General features: G+C 41.3%; 1 protein-coding gene across 1 annotated transcript; it reads right to left on the bottom strand.

The window, feature by feature from the left end:
* Window positions 1-6,050: 6,050 nt before the first annotated feature.
* Window positions 6,051-15,044, bottom strand: klhdc4 (kelch domain containing 4). The gene is made up of 13 exons (XM_031734282.2): window positions 14,824-15,044; window positions 14,554-14,645; window positions 13,651-13,729; window positions 12,788-12,886; window positions 12,275-12,411; window positions 12,057-12,149; window positions 10,993-11,155; window positions 10,829-10,907; window positions 10,522-10,730; window positions 9,205-9,418; window positions 8,920-9,108; window positions 8,558-8,674; window positions 6,051-6,473 (listed from the first exon to the last, which is right to left on the bottom strand). Exons 1-13 carry the CDS (start codon window positions 14,920-14,922, stop codon window positions 6,301-6,303), a joined length of 1,743 nt encoding a protein of 580 aa, XP_031590142.2. The 5' UTR covers window positions 14,923-15,044; the 3' UTR covers window positions 6,051-6,300.
* Between the last annotated feature and the right edge of the window lie 4,042 nt (window positions 15,045-19,086).

Consider the following 19,086-nt stretch of genomic DNA (forward strand, 5'->3'; position numbering starts at 1 on the left):
GGCCATTAGAAATCCTCCAGGAGATACCAGTAGCACAAGCACAGCATAAAGGCAGATTGGTGGCTAGCTAATTAGCAGAGCAGATTGACTACAGCTCTCACTATTGGGATACACATAACTAAGACCCAATATCCAGGTGGATGAACTATAAAATAAAACTAGAGGAATGCAGTTTTGGCTATTTTACTTTTGGCTTAATTTCCTCAGTTCCTGTGGTTTCCTCATGGTCTTCACTGAGGCTAAGCTATAGACTTAAGAGATGTGGTTTTGTTTGTTTTCTTTCTTGTGTTTTTGGGCGGGGGTATATTAAATGCTAAAAATATGAGACGTTTGTGTGCAATGGCATGTAAAGTACCAAGAAAAGCATTACTTTTTGCTTCTCAGTAATCTGTCATATTTATGGGTGCCTTGCATGAAGTGCTGTACCAACTTTGGCCACTCCGAAGCGTTGCATCTCCGAGTTTGGTTCCAGCGGGATTCGACTTCTTCTCTGTGATGTTGCAGCCACGACAGCTGGGGCTACGCTCCATTTGGCCATGTCTTTGTGTCACTTGTTACATAACATCGCACTCAGGGTGAGGAAAGCGCTTTCAATGGAGCATAAGCAGCTCATGAGGCGAGAGGTATGAACCACTGAACCTGCTGACATGTGAAAGGCTGCAGGTAGAGGAGCTGCTCTCAAAAACTTTAATTCTTTGAAAACCATACAACACTGGCAGACACTACAGAGCCCTTTTGTACTTTAAATTCAGTTATAACAAACCATGTAAAAATTGTTCTTTACTGTCTTTTTTGCTGACTTGTCCACTATGCTGCTCGGGGTTTGAAGCGCTGTTCTTTCTGCCCTGTGTGATTTAGCATGGATTTCTCCCTCAAGTGTACCTCAGCGAACTTAACACCTCCAAGTGAATGTAATGTTTAATGCCAGTGTGGCTCATTTTCAATGTGTGATGCAAAACATAATACATTCACACCTCCTATGTCTCTCACTTTCTCTAACAAGACTTATCACATCCTCCTTTCCCATTCACTTTCTTCACACTGCTGTCCTTTTGCTGTTGTTGTCTTTGTCCTTCCGCATGGCAGTGTCTATGAGAGCTAAGCCAATTCTAACCCAGATTATGGTAATAAAATCACTGAGGGTAGGGATTAAGGCTTACGCCTCTAAACACAGCAGACAGAGAGACAGAGAGACAAAGGTGGAGGAAGGCTGAAGGTGAGCAGGTGAGAGGGCAACAGAGTGAGACTGGGTTAGTGTGATTTCCTGACCACAACAAACGGATTAGGATTTAGAGAAGTTGGTAGCAAAAGAGTAACGAAGGTTCACAAATCCTTGACATCATTTGAACAGATTCAATTACAGCACTGGCTTAATCACGGATAATGTCATTGGGTGAGGAGAGGAGGAAGACTGAGTGAATGAAGAAGAGCCCTGAATAAAAGTGGCACTCAGACGGTGAGGGGTGGAGATGCGGTTGGCCACTTCAACTCCGAACCTGGAGTACAAACAGGGTTCACATTAATTGCAAATTAATTAATCAAAGCAAGACAGCAGATATTCATATTTTGTTATCTTTATATGCAGGTTGGTGTAAGGATAATTTAGCTAAGTCCACAAGGCCCCACCAGCTAATTCACTCATTAACAAAAAAATGTGGGACAAAGTGGGAAATGTCAGCAATGCTGAGCAATAGTCTTAAATTTTCATGTTAAATAATAGTTTATCCAAGAGTGTATCCATAGATTGTCACACCTTTGTTCGGCCATATCTGACAATTTTACAAATTCTTATGCAATTATGATACAAATGTACTACACACCATATTTTCCATCTGTGTAAAAATGCAAAAAAGGCAAAAACTTTCTCCCTGATTATACTGCCGCTTATCTTTCTTTGTGGTACTTTCCATCATATTTAACTAAATCTGCAAAGCTTGTAACTTTACCTGAGTATGGCATTAGACAGGCTAATCTTCCTCTGAGTATAATAATAAATGCTTTCCTTCCATATTCACTGGGTAAAAGCCAGATTTTAGAAAAGTGCATGTGCTGCATAACCAGTCATAATGTGGAACATTACCTCAGGATAATGTGGGACAGAGGAGAAGGAACAAAAATGGTGTGAAGTCCCACATAAAGGAGGACATCTGGTCACTCTAGCTCCAGCCACATTTAAGGTTCTCATTTAATTTATTTCCAATTCATTATTTTTATTCTAGCTTAGCAAGACTCGGGATTCAAGATAACACCCTGGATTTAAACCAGCTTTGTTGTGATTGGCTGCTCCTCACAGTCAGAAGGGTTTAACAGCAGGTGGGTGGAACTTCTGTGCTCAGATGGCCATATTAGGAATATTTGTTCTCACTGACACCATAAAGATTCAAGAATAGAAAAATTAGCTAACCTTATTATTTAAAACCATGAAACCATAATAATATTTTATGTATTTAAACCTTTAAAAAAATTGCATGAGTGCCGTTGGCTGTCACAAGCATCATTAACAGAACACTGAGTCCGGGATTGTCGAAAAACAATCCATATAGTTCAAGTTATGTCCAATTACTTTTGGGCATCTGACAATGGGGGATTACAAGTCCCAAACAGATATTGTCATACTTCTGTTCAATGCCGCAAATTAAAAGGACTGTAAATCTACACTTCACACATCCTGAATGTTTGATTTAAAATCTTTTGTTGTGGCGTACGGGAACAAAATATCAAGAATTGTGTTAATGTCCATATACTGGGCGATCTGTAGGCTTAGTGTCAATCTTTGTACCAAGTAAGTGTAGGTACAAACAAAAAACATCTTTTAATTTGGACATTGACTTACAGGCCTGTTACTGTTTATTCAGTTTATCTAGAGTCTTACTGTTTGCTTAGTAACCAGCTCCTGCCCTCCTGTCATTCGCAGAGTGACCCTCAAGCACAGGAAGCTGAGCACCTCTGGCTCTTGTGTGGATTCACAGTCATGAATGAGATGTGAATTTTGCTGGCAGTAAAAGCTGATTATAGCAGCTTTAAAAACAGCTCTGACCTCATATCTAAAACATAATTTGAAGAATTATGCTAATTCAATTTGTAGCTTCCAAAAAAGCAAACCACAACAAATTACAGTTTAAAAAAAAATCTATTGAAGTCTTTTTATTGCAGTGTGCAGTTGCAGCGCATGTATGAAAACGGCTTTGGCGAACATGGTTTCACTCATGTGTGTCAGAGTTATAGTGTGAATTATGACTCCCTAAATGCTCCGGGGATATAAATGTCAGCCATTAGGAATGTCAGAGGCCAGTTCCTCCATACTGGCTCAGACATTGATGGCAAAGAAAGAAACCCACATCTGTCTCTAAACCTGTTTCTCCTCACTGTTAGGCAGCCTCATCCAGCAGCTCACTGTGTTTGCTCACAATCTGCTCGGTACATACAGTGGGTGATATCTCCAAGCAATCAATAAGAGTGCTCCTCTGCGTGGTCAATCATTACACAAGTGTGCATTTAGGAAACGACTGAATGAAAACCCTGCAGGCCTATTTTTGCAATTTAATGTACAGCGAGGACAAAAATGGCCAGAAATATCCCTCTGCCTCGAACTGATGCACTCACATTCTACAAGTTTCTGTCTTTCTCGCGCACACTCACGGCTGACGTATCTCTGACGACTGCACGCTACGTGCCCCCCACGTCAGCAGCACACCCAAAAAAATCTCTTAAGTTATTTATAAAATCTTTTTTTGTACCACAGTTGAAATATTAAAAAAAAAAAAGGGGGGGGGGTGTCGCACTAGGGGAGAGGGTGAACGAGAGGAAGGCAGCCATCTCCTCCTCTATTATTTATCAGCCTCTTCTCATCCCTTGTTTGCTATGTTGACAGAGGATAAAATAGGTCACCCAGGGATAGGCTGGTGCTCACACGGTGACTGATGTCTTTCCTGACATCGTGCACTTGCCCTCTCATCCTTCTCTGCATGCCTCACTCCTCTTTCCTTTTGCCTTCTTCCTGTAAAACACTCCGGCTTTCTCTCCACCTTTCCCTGCTCTCCTGCTCCTCCTCCTCCTCCTCACATGCAAATGCAGTCATTCCCCGGCTCAGCTGAGCTTGTTTGCTTTTCCCAGTCAAAGCGAGAGAAAGAAAATTTGTTGCCAACAGCCATCTGCAGAGGGCACACCAACCCAACACAATTATGACTTTGGAATAAAAGGAACGGATGATGCTGCGTGAAAGTCCATGGAAACGGCACAAAAAGCCTCTTTATGTCTCAAGCTTGATGCTCTAGTTTTTGTTTTTTTAAATAAAAAAACTAAACAAAAAAAACTGTTATAAATATTATAATGCAAATAATGTTCTCCACCTGTTTCACTGACTGCACTGACACAGATGTCCACCAGATGGGATCAAATCCAAGAAACGCACAAGCACATGATAGAGTGGTGGTACAGAGGAACACGCAATAAGACACATTTAGAGGGGAAAAGACAAATTTTACAGCACAGGTGTAGCATTTAGAGAAAAAAACGTGAAAGAGGTTGCAATAGTAGCTGTCAGCGAGGAAAATCGGACTGAAAAATATTGAAAATGCCATTTGTTCAAGTTAACTTGAACTTTTTGTTTTCAAAACAGGCTCCCATTTATTATAAACTGAACAAACACTGAGGACTCGCACGAGGAAAATAAATTAGAGATCATTTATCTGACATTCAAGAGTGGGACCACACCTCATACTCACCACTTCCCTGTCTATACATAGCCCCCCACAGTACGCACACTATAAGCCGTTTGTTCCCGTTTTCATTCACTTCTCATTAGTACATGGGGATCTGCCCATCCCGGAAACCGCCACCTTTCCCCTCTGAGGCCTTCTCCAAACAGCAGCTTCAATTCATGCTCAGTCCATCTGCCATCATCAACTAGAAATGCTGTCAAACCTACATGAGGACGTGGTCCCAGCTAGTGAAACACAAAATAAATGATGCAGTGTATTTAAAGTTTCACTAGGCAACATTTTTTTTTAAATTTACATTAACCACGCATCACACAACAGTAGTTTGTGGGAGTTTTTTCTGTGTGGTGCCAAACTGAGAATTATAACTTTGCAGTCCGCCCATATGCCTACAGAGTTTTTAATGTCCTTTAGCCCTTATTTTGTTTTTCACGATCATAATTTATTCCATCTGCTAGCTAAACATGACCCCCAAACGGATGTTAATTTTCTTCTGTGTACACTGGATTTGTTAGCTCAAGCCACCGTTTGTTACCAGGATAAACACAACAATCTAGGTTTAGTCAGTATATTGTTTTTCATATTTTTGCAGCGTGGCTTTATTCTGCATCCTCCCTGCCTTTCCACACATGCATGGCCAGTAAGGCGGAAAGAGACCCAGCATCAGTAACAGCTATGACACTGATTATGTTTGTTCCTATTTTCCTGACTCTGGCAAATAGAAACAAATTGGACAGGATTGTCGGAGCTGCTGGAAAAATCATTGGTCAACAACAAACCACATTAGATGAGTTGTATCACACTGCCCTTTTAGGGAAAGCTCAGTCTATCATTGTTGACCAAGAACACCATCTTTATTCTGATACTGAACTAACGCCCTCAGGGTGATGTCATAGGATGCCTCTAGCTACTAAAAAGGCATAAAAGGGGTAATTTGTGTCAAATGTAATTAGCATACCAAGTAACAAGATGCTTTGTTATATTTCTATAGTTTTATTGAGGCTTTATGTGTGTGCATGTATGAATGTGCGCTGATTATTATCAGCATTTTTATTGTGAATTGATTTGTGAACCAAAGACAATTTTTTTCTACTGTGGAAAATATAGTTATTCTAATTCCAAGTAAGTACAACTGAGTTGGAGGTGGGTTGAAAGGCGGCTTGCAGTTGCTCAGTGATTATGATAATATGTCCCTACTTGACATTTACCAGTTAGATGCACAAAGTACCAGCTAAACCATCGGCTATTGTGGGGTTGCAACCGGGATCGCTGTAACTAACGCTACACTCAAAGAGACGATAACATGTCAGCATTAAATATGCTTTGGTGAAATGAATGAATAAAGTGATTTTATTTCAAATGAATGAAAATTCTGACCTTTACAAACCATCAGTCATTTGTATTTGTTACTGTTTTCATTGTGAAAAATGAATGTAATCGTTTCATGACTGAATTATTTTCCCCAGACTGTTCAAAAGGCATTTTTGGATGTTATATAAAAGTTTAACCATTACAACAAAAATTTCACACACACACACACACACACACACACACACACACACACACACTTCTACATATCCTGCTACTGATCTTCATAGAAGACTTTAGCCATGGCGAGGGCGACCTTGGCAACTTTCTTGTCCTTGGCGTCGGAGCCCATGTTGGCACGTGCCAGTCCTATCCAGTACTGCTCTGTACGGTTCTGGTAATCCGTTACTGTCTCCCCCTCCTGCACTGCGGGGTGCTCTTCTTCATCTGGAAACACAAAGTCATGTGCAGATGTTAGCTCAGGGAGCGCCCTGCATAATAGAGACGCTAAAGTTACTGAGCAGATGCAGCCACAACACAGTTGCATCTCCTCTTAAGTAGCCAGAGCTGTAGTTTATTAACAAAAATCTCTTTAGCATCTGTAAACACAACATTGGTAGCATTACCAGAAATGTGAGAGCCAATGTCCTTGGAGTTACGGAGTAGTACAAGGATTATTGCTCAACCAAAGCCAAATCTGTGAAACTCGAGAATTTAAAAATTAAACAGATAATAATAATGGATTGCATTTATATAGCGCTTTTCTAGGCACCCAAAGCACTTTACAATTCCACTATTCATTCAATCTCACATTCACACACTGGTGGAGACAAGCTACGGTTGTAGCCACAGCTGCCCTGGGGCAGACTGACAGAAGCGAGGCTGCCATATCGCACCATCATGTAGGGACAAAGCTGAAATCTGAACTAATCCAGAGTTATTTACACCTGGGTGCCAAAATAAATATCCCATTTGCACACATGCATATGCTTGCATTGTTGAGCTGTTTAGAACAACCAACTGCAAAAGCAAAGCAAAAGAAACCTGTCCATAACAGAGAGAGAGGGAGACACTAACGCTGCACATGTTCAGATGCTCGCTCTCAGAATTAATATCTTCGTGTTGAGTATAGCTATGGAAAGACTGAAAAATGGCAAGAAGCAGAGGGTGAAACACAGCTCTCTAATTTCCTGGAATCGCAGCATCAGCTCAGAAATCCTGATTCAAACGTGGGAATGTGGGAGGTTGGGTTTCTGAACTCATTTCAATTAAATTCAGCCCAAAAAGCTTCTGTTATATTATCTCAGCATCAAGGCTGAAAACGTAACAGCAGTCATGTGAGTAATTAAAAACTGGCGTGCACACTAGAGACTCTAGTCATGGTTCTTCAAATCTGGGACGTTGCTGTAAACGTGGCTGCAGGCTAAGTTTCCAGATTGGGACAAACACACTCCAGCCCAGCGCCATCAGCCTAGTAAGCTCTCAGTGCCCGACACCATTGGACGGGAGCATAGGTAGGACCAGTAATGGAATATAAACATGTCCATTGACTCAAACACCGAAACCATTTTATTTTTAAGGCAATTATTGTTCTTTGCACTCAACTATATTGAGCCTACAGTGGTCACTCTCATTATTTTATAGATTAAGATTATTAATATACATATAAATATAAATACATACATATAAAGTAACTAACAGTATATAAAGTAACAGAAATTGTTTTTCCTAGGCCAGTAAAAATGCACAAGAGAATTTTAAACGTTCAAAAAAACGTACTAAACTGCCTGATACTGCACTGTTAGTCTGAATGTCGTGACACGCTGCTGTGTGTGTGCGACAGACCAAGAATGATGAGATTAAAAGCAGATGTCGAGGGCGAGAAACTCGATTATGAAATAATGTACAATACGGTACTGTGTAAATGTCTCAGGAGGAACTTTCTTGTCATTTTTTTAAGCAACAGTTTTCCTTGGATATTGGCTCATTTTCAGTCCTGCCTCTACATAACAGACAACCTAAGAATCAATTTTAAGTTCATCTTTACGCACTTTGTTACTACAGGCCTTCAAACAACACACAAGTTGTGTCTGTAAAACAGTTTGACAGTTTCGCAACAACATGAGTTACGAAAAGCTATTAGCTGAAAACGTGGCATCTCTCGGCACGATGTGCAGTGTGACCTAAAGAAAAATGAGGAAAAAAAACAAACGTATGCAAAGTAAAGTTCAAGATGAAGAAACATGATCTTGATGCTCATTTAAAAACATCAGCAGGGAAAAATATTGAAACATTTCACTGAAGTGTTAAATGAACACCTGAGAGCGTCTTAATGGAAACTGAATATTAATACCTTTATGAAGCTGCTGTAACAGACTGCATTATATTTTATGCCTGTACCTTATAAACTGGCGGTGTATAATATAAACAGATGTCATGCACATCCTGAATGGGACTCTGCACTTGTTGCTCATTATAAATAAAGAGCGCACATAAGTGCCGGCCATCGAAGAGGCTGAATAATCTCTTGCCTTCCTCGTCCTCGCTTTCCTCTTCGGACTCCTCTTCCTCCCCCTCTGCTCCCTTCGCCTCCTCCTCTTCCTCTTCATCGTCCTCTGACTCAGACTCTTCCAGCCACTCCTGTGTCTCTGTGGAGAGACAATCATAAATCCAAATGAAGCCTCACGTCCCTGACTCCCATCTTAACAGCACCTCTCTCCTGCGTCAGAGGATATTCAGACGTTAGCGCGCGCACACACACGCACACACACACACACACACACGCACGCACACACACACACAGGCTGCTTTAAGGGTGGCGCCCTGAGCTGACGGATTTCGTTTAAGGCCTCTTTGTTGTCGCTTTTGGACTTTTATTGTCTGGCTGACTCACTTGGGTCCATTTCGACCAGAACCTCCCACTGGTCCATCTTGTGCAGGTCCAGACAGTAGAAGTCGTTCAGGGTGAACTGGCGGTCGCCCACCTCAAACATCCCCCCGTACAGGTAGAGCTTGCCTTGTCGCACTGTTGCCATGGCGCTGGACCTCGGGCAAGGCTCGATGAGCGGGGCCATGGCTGAGCCTGATGACGATAAAAACAAAACAAAACTAAAGTTAGATAAACAAAGATATTGAGAACTTCTTTCCTTTAGTTTAGCATGAGTGTGTGTAATCTTGCCATCTTCTTCCTCCTCTTCCTCCTCCTCCTCCACCTCAGGACCAGGAATCACTTCCTTAATGGTCATCACTGTTCCGTCCTCAGTGACGATCTCTTTGATGATCTCAGTGGGTCCTTGAGGTGCCGCTGCCTCCTCTTCCTCCCTCTCCGCTTCCTCCCCCTCTGCCCCACCCTTCTTCACCCTCCGCCGTTTCTTCTTCTCTGTCTTGTTTCCCTGAACAGATATACAAAGAAGAAATCAAGTAAAACGAAGCATAGAAAGTAAAAACAGTACTGCAAATATCAATGCTCTTTTTTTTTTTTTTTTTTACTTCTGTTTCATGGAGATGTGCAAAATGACGTATATCGGAGCAGGAAGTGTCAGATGTGACATAAATCCTGTAAAATCTCCAAATGTCCACTGAAGACAGATGTTGTACTACAGCTGGTGAAGTGATGAGACCACTAACACATCAGTCCAAATTCATCCACCGAGCTGGGTTGGGTTTGGATCTAACAATGCGCAGGGAGTCATTAGTTATTACTAATCTCTGCTCTCTTCCACAGGGTGCATTTTGTCCCGTCTTCCACCCCCCTCAGCCCCAACTGGTCGCGGTGGATGGCCGCCTTGAGGCAAATGTTGTTGTGATTTTGAGCTACATATATAAAACTAAATTAAATTGAGGGCCATGTAAAGCATGCATGTGGACTGTGGGAGGAAGACAGAGAACCCACACAGAGAGGGAGAACATGCAAACTCCACACAGAAAGATCCCAGCTGGCTGGCAGGTTTGAACTCAGGAGCTTCCTGCTGTGACAGCTGAACACTGCACCGTCATCCTGCCCCGATACAGTCTGCATTCCTTTATTCCTCTTTGATGTTATCTTTTTTTCCTACCTTCTGAATTCTGCATTGCATCAGCAGCGATGCTTTATAACTGAACACACAGCAGCATGCCATCAGACCCCCTCCTCTGCACTTCAGAGGGGGGCTACATATATATGCGATACAAACTATAGACCAGATGAGCTGATGCTGCTGAATGTTTGTGATCTAGAAGGAAAGTATGAAACTGTGGCTTGACGTATTGCTTATGCTGAGCTATAATTCAGAGCCTTACCACTGCGTACTCACTTTCCACTGTTTGCTTTTATAGATCTCAATTTTCCTGGGGAAGTGGGGTACTCCTTGTTTTATGCACACACAGCAATTATGAATGACACCACAGTGTATCAGTCACAGAGTTTCCACACTCAAACCACTCAGATCTATAGATGGAGGTAATTTCATCCTGGAAGGGACCACTCTCATCAGGACAGACATAGATCATACCTTACCCTGAGCATACCGGGGAACCAGCGGTTTTTCACTGTGTCATACAAGTACAGGTCATTGTAGAAGTCGCCCTCCAGCGACTCTTCCTCTTCCTCATCACAAACCCCACCAAACAGCACCGCCCGCCCAGCTGGGCCCACAGCCAAGGAGAAACCAGAGCGAGGAGGGGGCTTATTGCCAGAAGGGTTCAGTCTGGACCACGACCACTTCTCTGCAGGACAGAGGAAAAGTCACAACATATACCACGAGGACAGGAGCAACATCGTTAGACTTGAATGATTTTGTCGTTAACAACTGAGTGTTGTGTACCTTGACCATCTTTACCCTCTCGCTTCAAAAGAAACATGTCAGAGTGGATGGTCCCCTTCTCGACATCCTTCTTGACCCTCTGCATGAACGCACACACAGTTTAATCAGGCTGTACAACAAAAAATGACAACAATACGGGGGAGGCTGTCAGATGACACACGCACCACTTTGGAGTATCCTCCATAGATGATGACGCCCATGCCGTCTGGAGTGGAGGTCATCTGACAGGCAGAGCGCGGGGAGGGGGCGGAGCCTGATGTAGAGAGGCGTGACCAAGAAAAGGTGTCCAGGGAGAAAGAGTAGACATCATTGTAGTAGATAAAATCCCTGCAGGGTGAGGAGGCAGAGGGGGAGCATAAAGAGCTGAAACTGACACTGCGCTTTTACACTGAAAAACTGTAGGGATCCACAGATGCATCAGCCAGCGTCACTACTGTCGTCAGCAGTGGTGGATGTTTAATTCAATAGCTTGTGGTGCCACCCTGGGCAGCAACAATTTGAAGTAACTATTTTCTGTATGACTTCATCAATCTCTCACATGACTGTGAAGGAATTCTGGCCCACTGGTTTCTGCAACATTGCTTCAGTTTATTGAGGTTTGTGGGAATGTGTGTACAAATAGAGGTCCTCTCTTAACGCCCGTCTTTGACTGGGTCATTGCAGCACCTCTATTCTTTTCTACTCAAGTTATTCAGTAGCAGATTTGCTGCTGTGCTCATTTCTGTTTGAATCTCAGATGTTAAATCTGAGATTCAAACAGAAAATCTTCTAATTTACTGTCATGCACCTTATCCATTTATTTAATAGTAAAGGAGCGCAGTAGAACTTTAAGAGCAATACGTTCTGAGTTGCTTGAAGTGATTTTCATTTACCAGTCCCCATGGTCGACGAATCAAAAAGTAAATTTCAGACACAGTTTTGAGCCAGCCGACATTTCTCAGCCTGACTAAACATCCATTATAAGACAGAGTGAGATAAGGAGGCTTTATGTCCTCAGATTTCTCTGTGCGTTTGTCATTGCAGGTAGTCCCCCTTGTAAAAGTGAATGGTATATACGCAATCTCTTGCATACATCTTCACAAATTAATTAGATTTTTTCCATATAATTTAAAATAATACATTAAAAAATTATTGATTTTCAGTGGATTCAGTTTCTTTGTCACTTCATCCATTCCTGATATCAAACAAACCGTGACCACCATGACACCTGTTCAGTGAGCCTGTTTACCTGGTGCTCTCGTGGAAACCTCCAAACACCAGCAGCTGCTTCTTGCTGAGGACCATCCGATGTCCGCTGCGGCCCGATGGACCACCCGGTGCCCTGAAAAATAAAAGGCAACATAACATCTGTACAACGGCTGGACTCGAGACTCTGTATTTACACAATCCGTCTGTCAGTAACCACTTCTAATTAGTGCATCTATGTTTAGCAGCCTTTGTACGCACTTGATGTTCTCCCAGGTGTGTGTAGCCAGGTGCAGTACCCAAAGGTCCTTGTAGTGATAGAACTGTTCCCCATTTGGAGAGGCAAACTCTCCACCAAACACCCAGAGCTGTCCCCCGCCCTGAGGAACTACCACCGCCTGAGTGGAGGAAAGAAAGGAGAGAGGGAGGAGTGAGGCGGGGGGAGAAAGACGGCTGCAAAAGCAGCACGAGATAAGACAGTTTGATGTCCTCAGATTTAACTGGTTCGCTTGTAAAAGGCTGTCTCCTGTGATGATGTGCGATTGCTGATAAGTTTTAAAGTTGCCCTCTGATCTGTGCTACAGCAGACTGCCCCCTTGTGGCTGAAATGATAAATCACAACACTATGACAGCACAAATTTGACCCAGGTACTGGCTGTGTGGTGAAAGTGTGGTGTTTGCTGGTTTATCAAACGCTAAGAAACCCCTGAGATGTTTAGTTGTAAACTGTGAACCAAGAGACACTTAAGAGTCTTCATCTGGGATGTTGTGTACCTGATGAGAGCAGCGTGGTGGAGGAGGGTTGGGGATTTCTGATTTAACCCAGGTATTCTTCCTGATGTTGTAGAAGAACAGATCGTTGTACAGATACGTCTGCAAAAAAAGAAAACAACAGCAGGGTTTTTGAAACTGTCCACTGTGTAGCTAACACACTGCAGGGTGGCAAAATCAGCCATGGAAGCCTTAGGCTCATATTAACCATAGGTTAGAGAGATTTAAGCTTGTGATGCTTGCAAATAATTATCAAGTTTTTAATTCTAAACCAACACACTGTAAAAACAAACAAACAAACAAACAAACAATCAGAAAGCAGAGCGTTGTACTATGAAGTAAAAATAACTGCTGAGTGAGGTCTGCTGAGCTAAAGCCTGAGCTTTGAGCATCACAAAGACGCTCTCTCTTAACCTGTCAGAAATCACATCGGTAACTTCTGTTGAAAATGTTCAGTCTCTACTGTGATTGGTTGTTAGGGTCAACTGAAACAGACAGCAGGTTCAAACTAGCATTGGCTGTCCTGAAAGGTGCGGCAGACTTTAAACAGATGATGGCTCAGGCTCTTTAGTGACACAGGTCGGTGAGATGACATTTGATGATGTTGTAATAAAAAATAAAGTGCAGCCCATGCAACAGGGAGAAAAATACATTGAAAAAGGTGCAAAAGTGGACTACAAAAATTACCAAATAAATAACAAACCAACACTGCAAAAAAAAAAAAATCAGGTTCTGTGAAAAGAGTGTTAGATGAACTGTTTCACCATGTAATTAGCTGCTCATTCACACTGGGAGACATATACTGAAGGTCAGTACACACGAGTGAGCACTAATGCACAATATCATTTATTAGATTAATCTACTACCTTCTTTCCATTGAAGAATTCTCCTCCAAACAGGATGAGTTCATCTTTCTCAGGATGTGCAGAGAGGGATCCATTCAATCTAAAAAGCATGAAGAGTTAAATCATCAAGAGATTCTGTTCCTGTTCACTTCAATAGTCCCTGACTCTTTTCTTTAGCACCACAGTCTGGCTGAAATGTGTTGTTTTGAATACAATCTCTGAACTTATACTGGATGGACTCTCATGAAATTGCACTCAGTGCACTCAATAACGACCCCGTCAAAGGATGCTGTGAATCATCCTTTGACCTTTTTTCATGATCCCTGAAGTTCTGCTTTTGGACCAGCATCAAAATTTAAATTAAACTTCTTGGTTTTTTTACTGCAGACTATGTGCACAGCTAACTAGCACATCCTTTGTACTGTGTAGAAGACTTATGATGATGTAGACAGCACTGGTAATAATGACAACAAGTGGAAAGAGGCAGAAAAATGTCCTCACTGGTGCTAAACAGGAGTAAATCCTCCTGCTTTTTACATCTTTTGAATTATGTTATAATTTACTAATCTTTTAATTTCTTTGCATTTAACTGAATAAATAATGGATTTGTTCACTCACGACAGGGACCAAAAAAACTGAGTTGGCATTTCTCTTGTCTGGTATCTTTAGAAAAATCAAAGGTTGGAATCTGTGGTTGTTTTCTATCCCTCTACACACTTTCTTTTGCATTATTTTGGTGATTTCTTGTGAAATTGTGTCACTGAGCATTCCTTGTTGATGATGATTTGGTGATTTTGAGGTGTTATTTGTGCTAATTTGCATCTCTTGTTTTGCATCTTTGTTTGTGGGTCACTGTGATGTTGCTTATGACACTGAATTTTATTTATATTTTCCAAATATTGAGCCTGACTCTATGTTTTTCACCTCGGTGATGGAGGCGGACACGTCGTCTCGACAACCTGGGTTTTCTTTGCGTCCAGACTCTGAAACTCAGCGATCAGAGCCTCCAAATCCTCCTGCAGGCAGAAAAGGTTAAAAGGTAAGGAGAAGAAATCAAGAACGCCTTTATGTGCTCTCCTCATATTAAAGATAATTTGATTAAATAAATAGATAATTTACAAAACCTTAAAAGGTTTGCAACAGGAGTTACAGGGCTTTCCCATTCATCCTATTTTACTTTGATTTAATTGTTACCTCTTCTCGTTTGGACCTTTTTGAAACCTTTTTCTCCATTTTGGCAGCTGTCTTCTCGGCTCCCTTAACCTTCTTCTCCTTCTTTCCTTTTTTCCCCATGGCTGCTCTATAAGTGGACAGTTACTCGTAAAATCTTCCGTTCTTTTGACTTCAGTGCCACATGGAAGCCCAAACAGCCTCTCACGCCGGATTTCGATGCTTTTCCTCTGACAACTGAGACGTACTTCCGGCAACAAACCTGACGTCAGCACGTTGTTGGGATGTAACAGCGCCCTCAGTCGCGGAGGAGGACTAGATAACCGATAAAGCGCTCATTCCCTGCCAAAATGAATCAAATAAACGCAGCATTAAATAAATAATGAAATGTGACATTAATTAATTGATTAAATGTTTAATTAATTCATTAATAAGTAATATATCAAACGCTTAAAATGAAATTAATTGACATTTAATTAATTATCTCCAATTTAATGAATGAATGACACATTTAATTAATTATTTAATGATGTATACATTTAATTCATTTACTACACCAGAAAGCTCCAGAAAACCTAGAAAGATTATTTCATTTGGCAGCAGTGACAAAAGTTTAGGGTTTTTTTTGTTATTGATGAAGAGCTATGGACCCTTATTAAGTTCACTGGATGGGGGGGACCTGTTTAATGAGTATCGAGTCTGTAACAATAACAGAAATGCAGTCATTTAAACATGTTTGATGCAAAGATTTGTCTATGGTTGAAATTCCACCCTTAATATCCTATATACCAACCATTGTAACAGTTAGTAGCTAATAACAATGATAATAAAAATGATTGTAACTTCGTGGTTTTAAATCTCACACTACTTTTCTGTATTTATTGCTCTATCAATTTTGAAAGGACTCTGAAATGCACTGGCTAAAATGAAGCCCCAAACCACGACAGAGCCTCCACCATGTTTTACAGTGAGTGTAGACACACACTGTATTTCAAAGTTGTATTCATACTCCATAAGACTAAGTGCCATTCATTTTCAGTCCAGTTCTTGTGCAGTTTGACATACTTCAGCTTTCTCCCTGTTTTCTGAAGAATGACTTCACTTCCACTGAGACGATTTCTGGTCACTGTTCAGCGAAAGGCCTCAAGCCCTGGATCAGTCTTTGTGGATTTCTTTTCCTATTTTTTAAGGACATGACATGCTACTTCTTTTGTTCTCCAAATATCTAGTTTCCTCAAACTAAATAAAAAAATAAATAAAACAATACACACATTGCTGAGGTATGCCAGATTTGTTTGGCTAAGAGCTATTTAGGAATCACTTAGTTGGTGCAGGAATACTATTTAATGCCTGTCAAACTGGTATTTTTGACAGTTTTTGTAACTAAAGACATGGAAATTTTGTATTTGTTTTTGTGACACACACAAAGTAAAGCATCTGAAGATGCACTTTAAAATTGTTCCTTTGGAAAGTTGTCTGTTATGTGTAGACACAACGCTGCTTCATCCCTTTACCTAGGTGTCTTTTTATGCTTGAAACAAAAAAAAAACTCCTGAAAATGATCATGTAAAGATCATATAACTGAATATTAGTGGGGGGGAAAACAGCCAATATCCAAAGGAAAACTTTAAAAGATCATCAGAAAGCCTGGAGAACTATTATTCAAAACCACCTCAAAAGTCTGGCTCCTTGGAAGCAAAGTAAATTAATACGATGGATGGCTCAAGACAGAGAGCTTCTCTACTCCAAACTCTACTTGCTAATACTGTGTAGGTCTTCCTCAAAGTCTGGACAGGGCACCTCTCATGGAGTCCTGAGGTAGGTTTGGTTGAGGCCTTTGTGGACTCCTTGTAGGCTCCTTGCTGTCTCCTTTAGATAAAGATAAAATATAAAATAAACAAACGTAAATGTGAATCAGTGGCAGAAAGTTTTTGAGGGACACGTGTAGACAGTCACCTGTTTAACTTCACGTGTCCGTTTGTCTTTACTTTGTGTGGAATCTCACAGAGAGAAACTAACGGCCAGTTATTTGTCAGTTAAACACCTCTGACCTGGCTTTGACTCAGGCAGCAGTTTCTAATGTGATATTTATTCATTTAATATAAAACAAAAGCTGTAGGAAGGGTGGGGGGTGGGGGGGGCAAGTTTAACGTTATTTAACGTTACAGAGATGTAAAACCAGAAATTCGTACTGATTGTTTTTCATAAAAAGTAAAAGTAAATACATTTCTATTTTAAGTAAAAAATAATAATTTTTTATTAGAGTTTTTTTTTTAAATGACACTGTGACAGAGACAATTTAAAAGTGGAAAGCACTGCAAACTGTGATCAGAAGGGGGCAGCTGTGTGTTTCTTTGCTCCCACGTATACCTTCCACTCCCACTCTGATTAAATGGAATTTTTATCTCTCATCTCCATCCCTTCTAATAATTTCCTATCTATTCATGGTGATTAAAAATAGAAGACACGACTGATAGAAGCGACATATTTATTTATCAAGGCCAGTTTCTGCTGCAGCTATCAGCACTTTCCAACCATCTGTCGGCATATTATGATATTCGTTTTCCTTCCCAGCATCTACAAACACTCACAAAAGCTCATTTGCACCCACACATACACACACACACACATATACTCACTAGTATCAGCTGACTACAAAGACACACAGCACATGACTTCTCTGCCCACCACTCTCTCCTGACTGATAGTCTTTGTTACTTTTGTGAGCAGCCGGGGTGTTTTACTGAGGTTCAAATGTGAACAAACGATGCCACTAACAGGCACACTGGATACAATCTGTCTTGTGTGCCTTTGTTGTAAATAGTAAAAGACACAGAGAGCAGTCTGTTCAGAGGGAAAGGTTAGCAGACAACCTGAGGGACCACGTCTTAATCATCTCCACCTCGGGCCATCGCAGGAGAGCATCACACATAATATCACACATTTTACAACAAACTAATTAACTTAAACTCAAAATGTTTTTACGTCACACTCACTACACACTCACTACTGAAACTTTTCACAGGAGTCATGTGAGGCTCCATGAGACTGGGCCTCTGAGCAGTACTGGCTTCCAGGCCTTTGTAGGCAGGATGCATTTCAGCACCCAGCAGCCAAAGATGTGCCTTAGAGGTCTGTAAGTGGTGGTGTGATCAGGATGATGAGGATAAACAGGGTAATGCATTGTGAGAATCTCCACATAAATGCCATTGAGAAAATTACTGGCTGTGTCATGTGCAGGTGGATGTCTAAACTGATGCACGCGTCCACTGCTGAAAATGGGATCTGTCGAGTTTACTGTAATTTGCTGGTTATTGATTAAAAAATATTAAATCTTGTCTCAAACTGGCTCAAAGTGGGTGACAATAAGTGGTAGTGGTAAAAAATAGTTTAACAAATATAAACTAATGAAAAGACAAACATCACAAATCATGTTTAAGGGGAGATCTTTCAGTGCCTGTGTGGGTTCCTTCCAGGCTTCACATGATCCAAAAACATGTCAGGTTAACTCAGAGGTTCCCAAAGTGTGGGGCCCGCCCCCTAGGGGGGGCGCAGAGCCATTGCAGGGGAGGCGCGGTATGAAAAGAAAAAAAAAAGAAAAAAGAAAGCTTGGACACTGCCAGCATAATGGACAGGTTTTTGACGGGGCTCCCACACAAACGCAAAGCAGGAGATGAAGCATCGTCAAATATGTTTCCAAACCAACTTCCTTCCAAGCCAAAGTCTAGAAAATATGGTGAAGCATATCTCCCCTTTGGCTTCACCTGCACAAGTGCCAAGGTAGGTCTCCCTGCAAAATTAGTTTTCCCTGCGTCGGGAGCAGCGCTGGGCTCTCCAAATCACGGACAAACAGTATCCCACATTCTTGATTTTTAGTTCACAAACACTTCTTGTAATGACTAACTACTCCTGACATTTTGGACATGTTAGCTCTTTATGCAGTAAAGTTACAGTGGGATACAAATAATATCAGGCTGACCCTGCCGTAATTTGTTCCCCCTGTTCAAATCACGGACAAACAGACAATTGGAACTGCCTTAAACGAGCATTCTTTCTAGAGGCCAGCAGGGGGCGACTCTGCTGGTTGCAAAACGAAATTGAACTGTTTGAGAAAATGAACCTACTCCTCCCTCGATCTGTGACATCATTAAACAATTTTCTGAGAGGTTTATGGTCTCAGTCTCTAGTTTCACATCTTGTTTAAAACAACATAATCTTCATTTTGTAAATTATGTTTCCAGTTAGAGTGAAAAAAAAACCCAATAAAGCCGGGAATGCTGCAGGATA

This window comes from Oreochromis aureus, linkage group 7, assembly GCF_013358895.1.
Source record: "Oreochromis aureus strain Israel breed Guangdong linkage group 7, ZZ_aureus, whole genome shotgun sequence".
Taxonomy (NCBI): Eukaryota; Metazoa; Chordata; class Actinopteri; order Cichliformes; family Cichlidae; genus Oreochromis; species Oreochromis aureus.

What these genes read in the sequence shown, in the direction of transcription:
- klhdc4 (XM_031734282.2), bottom strand. Translation starts at nt 14,922, where the DNA reads ATGGGGAAAAAAGGAAAGAAGGAGAAGAAGGTTAAGGGAGCCGAGAAG. An exon ending in AATTCTTCAATGGAAAGAAG is followed by an intron (nt 12,887 to 13,650) that starts GTAGTAGATTAA and finishes CTTTTTTTGCAG; the next exon opens with ACGTATCTGTACAACGATCT. An exon ending in CACACCTGGGAGAACATCAA is followed by an intron (nt 12,150 to 12,274) that starts GTGCGTACAAAG and finishes TTTATTTTTCAG; the next exon opens with GGCACCGGGTGGTCCATCGG.